Below are 10,130 nucleotides of genomic sequence, written 5' to 3' on the forward strand. Positions count from 1 at the left end.
AGTGATAGGCTAGACTAGCCTATGATGCCCAAGCATTGTCCACAGAACCATAATACCTTTTCCGACATACATATAGTGATGCCCTTCAGGGCCTTTATAACAGTCTATGTGAGTGATATTCTCCTTTCAGACCTATTGCATTGCATCTTCTCCCTAGGCCTATTTGCATGTTTGACGATGAAGCCAGCAGGAGGCCTATTTGTCAAAGTCTATCAGGGATCCAGGCCTAATTGCTAAGTAAGGTCATACATTTATCAAATAGCATGCACTTGTTGTGTAAAGTGATTTGAGGCCCTGAACCTGCTCGTCTTTCCTGCTGCGTCCGCACCCCATCCATCTCTCCTCTGGGGCGGCAGTCCCAGCGGACAGCGCGCCCATTTTGACTAGGACCCTACATCTTTAATGACCATCATTAATCAATGTTATGCCTGCATAACAGCACGTGTGATTCCCCAACAAAGACTCGGTATATCCAAAGGAAAACAAATAAGGTGGTTAATTAAAAAGTTAGTTAGACTAATTATTCGGGCACAATCCCATTTAAAATGGGATTGCATGTTTATTGTAGCCTAATACAACAGGCGGGTTGGGGTTTAGAACGGGACACTTCATGGTTTCCATGAAAATGCAGGTTTCTTCGAAAGGATTTTCTTGGAATTTTGTATCTCTCTCTCCCGCTCTCCCACTCGCTCTCTTTCTTCCATTCGCTCTCATACACGTGCGCGCACACACACACGCATGCACGCAATTATATTCATGAGGTGCAGCTGGCTTGGCAGTTGGCACTACCTTAAAAATGGTTGCGCTCTACACCACGTGACGCGATTCCTGGAAAGTTCTTGGAAATCGGTATTTTGTGTGTAGCTGTGGGTTTAATGGGGATTTGGTTATTAAAAACACATACCGAAGGAAGGGGATTCAACGCCGCGGAAAAGACTGTCATTGGGATCTGTACCAAAAACAAGACAAGCGTGGTTTGATGACTTTCTGTATGGTGTTTTAAATCTGAACATTACCAGCAGTGAGCGAGTCGTGCCGACTTGCCTCGGTCGCGAGACGTTGTCATTGCCTGTTTTGCACCACTGGTTGGAAAAATATTCGGAGTTTGTTTGCCATCGCCAAAATGACAACTGATTGATTTAGCCCGCCAGAACATAAATAATACGACATGGAAATCCCTAGCTATGTAATCTGTCAGTGTGATCGACATGGCTAAACTAGCTAGCTGTTCCATGGAAGTGTATAGCTAACGAGCGGTGTTGTGCTTTGTTTATTCATCTTAGTCCCCTTTTTCTTTAGGGAGAAGTGTATTTGAATTACCATCGGTAGTCGTTTGGTGCTGGATCCACTCGCAAATAGGTGAGATTTCATTCATGTAACTCTCTGTTTATAGTATATTTACTTTGTAAACTAGCTAGTCAGCATTAGATAGCTAAACTGTACATTTAGAAATGTGTTGTGAACATACGCAACATGGCACGTGCTTTATTGGCTGTAGAACAGTGGTTATTTAAAAACGTTGTACATTTACACGACCACAATGTAGGCTTTAATGTAGCCTACACAAAATAATCAAATAAACATTGCTACAATATACAAGCTGCAAACACCGAACAAGGCTGATGATGGGGATTTCTGTTTCCAGTATCCCCTGCCCTGCATATAGTGAGTTTTAACTGCCATTGCAATTTCCGAGAAGTAGTCGATTTCGCAGAACGTTCCGTAATCTGTTTTTTATTTATTTGAATGCGGACAAACGTTTCCTAATCTTTAATTTCCACGCAGCAATTGTAATTACATCGAGCATTTAAGTGAACGGTAAACATCGAGCCTATTGCACATTGTTTTATTGAAGATTTATCAAGTCACTGAATTAGGCTTTTCAGTGTCCACTTTGTTTCGTGCTCCCTTACTTGCCATGTTTAAAATTTAAAAAAAATAATAATAATTAAAAAGCTTTTGCAAACGTAACCCCATTCATATACATCAACTACCTTTATAACGCCTACTGAAGTATCTTCTGGCAGGGGAGTTAGAACCCCGACGCTCGTTCTGAACGTTAAAACGCGTCACTTGCTGTACGATTTGGAAACATCTTTCATATCAGCAAGAAATTCAATTACTACACGCCTTTTATGGGGTTAGGGTTCTCACACGGCTATATTTCCATGTTACAGGGGTACCAGTACCGAGTTGATGTGCAGGCTGTACGAGGTAATTGAGGTAGATTTGTAGATTACTGTAGGGGTAAAATTAGTAGTCAACAGGAGATATATATATACATCTCATTAGCAGCAGTTTGTGATGCGTTAGTGCAAAGGTGGTTCAATGCAGATAGCTATTTGGCTTGGGGGTAGAAGCTCTTCAGGGTCCTGATGGTGCATTGTTACCGCTTGCGGTACGGTAGCAGAGCGAACAGTCCATGACTCGGGTGGCTGGAGTCAAGCACCTAACGGATATGTTATAATGTAACGTTAGCTGTTATTTAGCACGAATGTCCGTGACTAAACTGAATTAATTTACGTGTGTTTTTATTAATTTACAGGACGATACATAAGATTCGAGAAGAAACTTGCAGAAGAAACTGGTTTTGCGACTGTGGGGCAACTGCCTGTCTTCTGGGGAATATTTTTGCATTTGTCGGATGACTTTTGGCCTACGGCTGGGCAATTTCGGGTGGTTCCCCAATGACCTGCCACTCACCCGAATCCACGGATACCATCGAAAACGAGAGAACGGATACAGTGTCACGGGTTGTAGATTCTGACGAGACTCGCATCGCTCAGACCATGAAAGACCTTAAAAATACAGGTGAGTGCATGTCCTCATTTTATACTTTTAGATGACATCCACACACATTTCGACATGATTACTAATGTTCCTATTTTCAGCGTTCTAGTACAGTTTTACTAGTACCGTTCCATACATGCGAGCATGACGATGTCAATAGCATTTATGAATTACAAATCAACGAGAGCTGAACTTTCAAAATATATATTTTTTGTAATAACTCAAGTCATGCATCTCTATGGCCCTGAGAACAAGTGATTGTAAAGCAAACTAGTTTGAAAGTAACCTTATCTACATGCTCGTGCCCCTATCTAGCACGATATGCATGCGGTCATGCTGTACGCACTTGTCTGTACTCATTATGCATGGTTGAAAATGACTAAACAAGGCACACTTGGTATTTCATCGTACAATGAATGCATTTCACCCTTATTTATCCTGAACAGTAACTTGTTTAGTGTCTTGAAATTCGTGGTAATTCGTGCACGAGGTACTGTTAGACACTTCACTTTGTTTTCAAGTCGCAGAATGTATATTACGTTTTGTTATAGGCTGTTGTGAGTTGACGACTTTCTTTTTTTTACAATTAGACGCATTCAAATGAGAATTCTCAGAACATGTCTATGAATTAATACAATTTGCCTTCATTCATATGTTCGGCGTTTATGTACCTGTTTCTTAATTAAGTCACAAGCAAGGTGTTCATTTACTTTCTAATGAACCGTATGTTTCACTTCAAATGCTGTTAATGCATTTATAGAATTCCCATTATGGGAATGCTGTGGAGCGGATCGTTATTTTTAAGAGATGCACAAAAAGCTGTTCCAATGCTGTGATCTTAAAATGGAGGTGTTCATTTATTAGGTAGACATGTGGGCTATTCAAAGAAAAAAAGTATCTTTAATGTATTTTAAGAGGCATGTATTACCATTAAAGGGAAATAAAAAATGTAACTTCATATTCATCTCCAGCAACATCAACATATGTGAAGATGGCAGATAAGTGTTTTCAATGACATCCCCAATTATTAGGAGACATTGCTTACTAATTGGTTTGTCATTGGAAACACTTTTTTTAACTGAAAACATAAGTGTACTTTTCACATGTTGGTGATGAATATGAAGTAGAATTTGTATTTTTCTGAGCAAAGCACATAGGACAGCTTCCCCTTTGTATTGCCTTAGTCACAGTAATATAATTACATTAGTTAACTGCAAATTGACCTCAAGAAGCCCAAACAGATATTTAACTAAAACGTCATTTCAAATTTTGCTAACATTTGATTCGATCATGTTTCTCTATACATGGGAATAAATCACTTGGTGCTGATTTACTGTAATTTATGTCCAATAAATTATACAAAAAAATAATATACAACCATTTTAACTGAGTCAGTCAATTGAAATTTCATTAGGCCCTAATCTATGGATTTCACCTGACTGGACAGGGGTGTAGCCGTGGGTGGTCCAATGTCCTCCCAGGCCCACCCATGGCAAAGGGTGTGTACTTTGAAGAATCTGAAATATATTTTGATTTAACACTTTTTGGTTACTACATGATTCCATATGTGTTATTTCATAGTGTTGTCTTCACTATTATTCTACAATATAGTAAAAATAAAGACCCTTGACTGAGATGTGTCAACTTTTGACTGTCTATTCAGACCCCTTTGACCCATTTCAAGATGTTACATTACAGCCTTATTCTAAAATTTATGAAAATAACAATCTACACACTACCCCATAATGACAAAGCAACTTCTTTTTTTTATATGTAAATGTGATAAGTATTCAGACCCTTGTTAAAGCACAGTGATTACAGCCTCTATTCTTCTTGGGTATGAGACTACAAGCTTGGCACACCTGTATTTGTGAGTTCCTCCCATTCTTCTCTGCAGATCCTCTCATGCTCTTGTCAGGTTGGATGGGGAGCAGCACAGCTATTTTACAAGTCTCTCCAGAGATGTTCTAACTGGGCCACTCCTGTGTTGTCTTGGCTGTGTGCTTAGGGTTGTTCTCCTGTTGGAAGATGACCCTTCACCCCAGTCTGAGGTCCTGAGTGCTCTGGAACAGGTTTTCATCAAGGATCTCTCTATACTTTGCCTCGATCCTGACTAGTCTCCCAGTCCCTGCCACTCAAACATCCCCACAGCATTATGCTGCCACCACCATGCTTCACCTTAAGATGGTGCCAGGTTTCCTCCAGATGTGACGCTCTGCATTCAAGTACTGGAGAATTTCTAACCTTCACAAATCCAGTCAAACTTAAGTTTTTGTGTGGAGGGGGGGTTGGAGATAGCAGACAGTTGCTGCTGCAGTGTACGCTAACTGCAGAGATTCCCCTCATACATTTTACTGCAAAAGTCACTACATAAATTGTGAGAATTTAACATGTTAACCCAGTGGAATTTGTTTTAAAATTCCTGTGGACAGGATAGAGGGATTTTTATTTTTAGGTTAAAGCTTAAATTCAGGTTTAGTTGTACAGTTTCTGACTGTGCACATGTTCGTGTATGACCTTTTGATTTGGATTACCGTCTGTTATCAATAAAAGGGGTTTTGTTTGAGTAGCCCAGTGTTTTGTCCTGTCTCCTTGTGCTAATGCATGCGTGTTTCTCTCCTAACAGGCTGGTACTGGGGCAGCCTGACTGCCAACGAAGCCAAAGAGATTCTCCAGGATGCATCGGAGGGTACCTTCCTGTTGCGAGATAGCTCCCAGAGGGACTACCTGTTCACCATCTCTGCCATGACCTCTGCCGGCCCCACCAACTTGCGCATCGAGTACAAGGAGGGCAAGTTTAAACTGGATTCGGTGGTGCTGATCAGGCCCAAGCTCAAGCAGTTTGACAGTGTGGTGCACCTGGTGGAACACTACGTGCAGCTGTCCAGGACTACCAGTAAAAGGCCGTCGTCAGGGGCATCGCAGTCCCTGGCCCCACCCAACGGGACGGTTCAGCTGCTCCTGACCAAGCCTGTGTACACTGCCACGCCCTCTCTACAGCACCTGTCCCGTATCGCCATCAACAACGCCACAAGGCAGGTGCAGGAGCTGCCTTTACCCAACAGACTAAAAATCTACCTGACGGACTACAGTTACAATGTATAGTAGGACTACGAATCCCAGATGTAGTGTGGAGTAGAGAGCACTGCACCTGCCATGTAGTGGCTATCACCCAGTCTGAAGTCTCCCTTTAGCTCCAACCACTAGACATGGCTTGACGGCCCCTGTACTTCTGGAAGGATTGATGTAGAGCAATATGGTTAGAGCCGAGTCAGTCATCTAATCCTCTGGAAGCTGGGTGGAATATCTCCCATATTACTACACACTTCCAGTTCCTTTAGTGCTACAGTTGTTCATCAAAAAGGGCTTAGGAGTTGGAGCTAAGGGTTGATTTCAGACCCAGGTCATGTTCATAATCTCTGAAACTGGTGCAAATTTTTGTTCGAGTGGTGGTATACCCTGCCTGCAGACCAGCTCAGGTAACAGGGTTTCAGACCCTTCTGAACGAGACCCAGGAGGGGTGGCAGTTAGCGTTAGCACACTTTTTTTTTTTTTTTTTTTTTTTCAAGCTTTGTTACTTTTCATAAACTGCCTCATGTCTGAGACATGAGCATCTGACACGGTATCCACTTTCATTCTGAATTATGTTTGTTCATATTCTCTTTTTTACATTTTTTTTGTACTGTAATTATAAGAAGTGCTGGGGTGTCGAACTACATGTTGGAACTAGTCATTTAACTAAAATTTTCAGTAGCTTTGAGGTAGTTTCAAATCTTGGTATTACTTTTTTGCGTTTAGCGAACTACTGGAACTACACACAACCCGTTTATTTTTTTTTGTGTAAAATTGGCCAGAACGACTTTTTTGGCATCTGACCTACTTAATTGTCACTTGAAAGCGTTTTGGTGTTTTAACAGGGCTGAATATTTGAGTCCAGGTTGATTTTTCACGTAGCAGTTTGGATGTAGTGAACACATTTTTCACAATCACTTTAGTTAAGTAAGCTATAAATGTAGCTTCTTCCAGTGTGAAGTAATTGGTAACTTGGTAAACTATTTTCAATGTAGCTTTCCCAACACTGATCTTTTTTTATTTTATGTTCACTCAGTTCTGATTTTTGTTTTGATAAAGCACAAGCAATTTACAGCCTTCAACTCTGATGTTGGTATCTCTCTCACTGTCTCCTCCTGCTAAGAGGTTAAAAATAATTGATTTCAGGAAGTTCTCAACCCTGGCTGTTGCTCCCACTACGCATCACTTCTGTGAAACATCTACTTCATCACTGCATTTTCTTTCAATAGAAAATGCCCTTGAGCAAGTCGATGCTCACACCTCAGAACTAGACCTTGATTAGACACAGGCTGTATCTAATGTCTAGCTATTATGGCTGTGTTATAAGAAGGAATTACCTTTCCAAGCGCATATTGGATGTTCGCCCAGGGGTTTTCATTGGCTCAACGTGAATCTTATTTTAATCAACATATTGCAAGTATTTATTGATTGTTCTACTGTGTTTCCTATAAAAGTTACAAATAAAGCATGTTTTATCAGCCTCAATTCTGTGATTTGGGAGGCAATAATGCAGGGGTGTCATGGCGCTCCTGTGTATTGTTTGAGTCATTCTCAATTTACAGAAGGTTCAGTGTGAACAATTCTCGCAGAATATTCCAGATACATGATCATGACATTTACTGTTTTCGTATGGTGCTTAAATACAAGTGTTTTACTTTCTCTGTGAGGAAACCAGAAAAATAAAACTTAGGAGTGAATCTTCTCTCTGTGTGAAGGTTATTTTCAGTTTAAATTTAGCTGTAGGCTCTGGGGCAAGAGGTTGGGTCAATGTTGAGGGGGCACAGGGATGGGGCCCCAGTCTATTGTTTTTGTTTGAAATTAAACATAGAACCAGCCCATAGGCCACTAAAACAATCGATTCCTGCTACTGAGACCTGGCTTGGCTCGCAACAGCGCTGGCACACACAGCGCTGGTCTCTGTGGGTTAGTTGGTTGCATTCCTGCGGCTTCTACAGCAGGATGCGCCGTTTAGACTTGGCTGAGGCAGATAAATGGAGCGGCTAGAATTTGATGCAAGACAGACTCATCAACCATGTCTGTTCTGCAGAATATAGTTCTGTAAATTGATGTTCTGGACTGTTGAGTTGTCCTGAAATAATATTCCTCTTAGCAGCAGATACAAAATGCTGTTCAAAGGTGCTGATTGGAGTAGACTGAATTGAAGCCATTTCCAATTAAATAATTTATGCTTCAGTAGCCTATATGTTCAATTTCCACCTGCAGCTTTATGTAGTGCATGTTGGATCCATCCTTGCTCACAGTACAGTGGCTTACCCTCAGAGAACACACTGTGTGGGGCACAGCGGCTGCAGCCTGCTTAGCTCTGGGCTGTCCTAGCTAGCGCTGGTTTGATGAGATCAGGCTGGGTATTAGATCGTATTCTGCATGTGGAGCAGAATGAGAATTTAAGCCCCGCGCCCATGCTTACACTTTCTATAGGGACTGTTTGTTCTGTAGTGGTCGCATGATGGAAAGGCCGGTAGTGTAGTGATGTTTGCTGCTGTACCTGCAGGTTGTCACCTTCCCCAGTCCCAAACCACATTAACCCCAGTAAGCGAGGAGAAAGGTTTAAATTTAGCAGGTTGGGAAACCTGCCTGTTTGGTAACACTACCTGAACACTCAATATGGACTGATTTTGTGTCCAGACAGTAGCAGAAAGCATTTTTCTGAGAAATCTACTGGGTCTGAGAACAATTCTTGATAAGGGTCAAGAAGTGCTATTGGAGAGGCAGCTTTGGAATATGTTCCTATGTTGCAGTCATAACTGATTGCTAACAAATTACATCTTGCTAATGTGTGTGCCTTGTCTCTTTATGCTATATACTTCAAGTCACCTGCAAAGCACATCTGTCAACTACTTTTATAATACATCACTAAGAGGCATAACACTTGCTTCATTACATGACAGAGGAACAGGTTATATATTTTTGTTTTACAGAAATTGTCAATTTCACTCCACATTGCTTCCTGCCTTCATAATCCGAGACAGCTGCAGACTTCAACAAAGTCTTGTAATGGCTGAAACAGAAGAGACCGTTGATGACCGGTTGAATAGGAAGACATGGAAGGTTGTCAATTGTCATATCGAGGATGGGTTAGGGTCAGGATTTCCCCTGCTCAGCTGTAGGGAAGCTATCTGACACTCCCTGAATGGAGAGTAAGTAGACCTACTAGAGTTGATGTCTGTTGTTGGCTGCAAAGCTCTCACCGGGTCACTAGGGCCTTTCATCTCACTGTAAACCTGTCAGTCGCTTTCTGTTATCAATCACCAGTCCAACCTGTTCTGGTATCCGTTATTATTACTGGGATATGTAAAAGGCAAGTACAGCATCCTTGTTCTTGTCATTCATATCCAAGTCTACCATGCAAATATGAAGCCTGGTAACAGCCTCAACAGATCAGTTGGGACATGAGTTTCAGAGCTGATCTTATCATATCTGGACATGGTTCAGTAATGCAGAACTGGGTGCAGCTAGACACATTTGAAAGTTTTACATTAATTGTGCAGGATTATTATTATTGTGCTCTATTATTGTAGTATTATAAACACCTTTAAGAGATGCAGAAATGTTCCTTCGTCTCTGTTTGCATTCTCATGTAATTATGTTGGCTTGGCTCTGCAGCCATATAGGTTTTAGACTGGACACTGTTCTGAGAGTTCAAATGCTTTGCACTGGCACTTCACATTGCCACACGGATGGGACATGAGGTTCAGATGTAACTGAAAATGGCAGGTCAGATTAACATGACAATGATGACATAGAGGCCTGCCTGTCAACATGGGTTTAACTCATTAACTGATGTCACATGGGATCCCATCAGGGATTTATATTTATACTTCGGCTCCCTCACAACTTACAGTGTTTTTAGTTTAATAAGAATGAAAACTGTTTTGTTTTATTGTTGACACAGAAATCAGTCTAAAGCTGTTTATTTACGCAAGCAGCCCAGTTCTGATCATTTGCTCATAATTGGGCAAAATACTCGAGTTGGGCTGCCTGTAGAATCGATTTCCTATCAAATAGATCCAGTAGCAATTTTGTTTTTCAGAAGTAGAATAAAAACATTGACATTTAGTAAATGCATTGTTTGCAAGACAAACATGAGACATGTTAATTATGCCACAGACAGAATATTTTTGGGAAGAGCCATCAGAGAGGAAAGACCGCTTGGCTCATGTTTAGTCGGACATTACATAGCTGTGCCCCTGATGAGGAAGTAAACGGGCCGGCAATTGCATTGGAGAACGTTCCTCCGTGGCTCTTTC

The 10,130-nt window shown here is 41.3% G+C and overlaps 1 protein-coding gene across 2 annotated transcripts; it reads left to right on the forward strand.

Annotated features, from left to right (window-relative positions):
* The first annotated feature begins 791 nt into the window (after positions 1-791).
* LOC115107007 (suppressor of cytokine signaling 2-like) lies at positions 792-7,559 on the forward strand. 2 transcript variants are annotated; one of them, XM_029630316.2, is made up of 4 exons: positions 792-989; positions 1,300-1,359; positions 2,546-2,811; positions 5,417-7,559. In XM_029630316.2, the coding sequence occupies exons 3-4, from the start codon at positions 2,688-2,690 to the stop codon at positions 5,893-5,895; spliced, it is 603 nt and encodes a 200-aa protein (XP_029486176.1). In that variant the 5' UTR covers positions 792-989; positions 1,300-1,359; positions 2,546-2,687; the 3' UTR covers positions 5,896-7,559. The 2 variants fall into 2 exon arrangements, with proteins under 2 accessions (XP_029486176.1, XP_029486175.1); XM_029630315.2 differs by having other exon boundaries at positions 792-974.
* The last annotated feature ends 2,571 nt before the right edge of the window (positions 7,560-10,130 follow it).

The sequence above is a fragment of the Oncorhynchus nerka genome, linkage group LG23, assembly GCF_034236695.1.
Source record: "Oncorhynchus nerka isolate Pitt River linkage group LG23, Oner_Uvic_2.0, whole genome shotgun sequence".
In the NCBI taxonomy this organism is placed as follows: Eukaryota; Metazoa; Chordata; class Actinopteri; order Salmoniformes; family Salmonidae; genus Oncorhynchus; species Oncorhynchus nerka.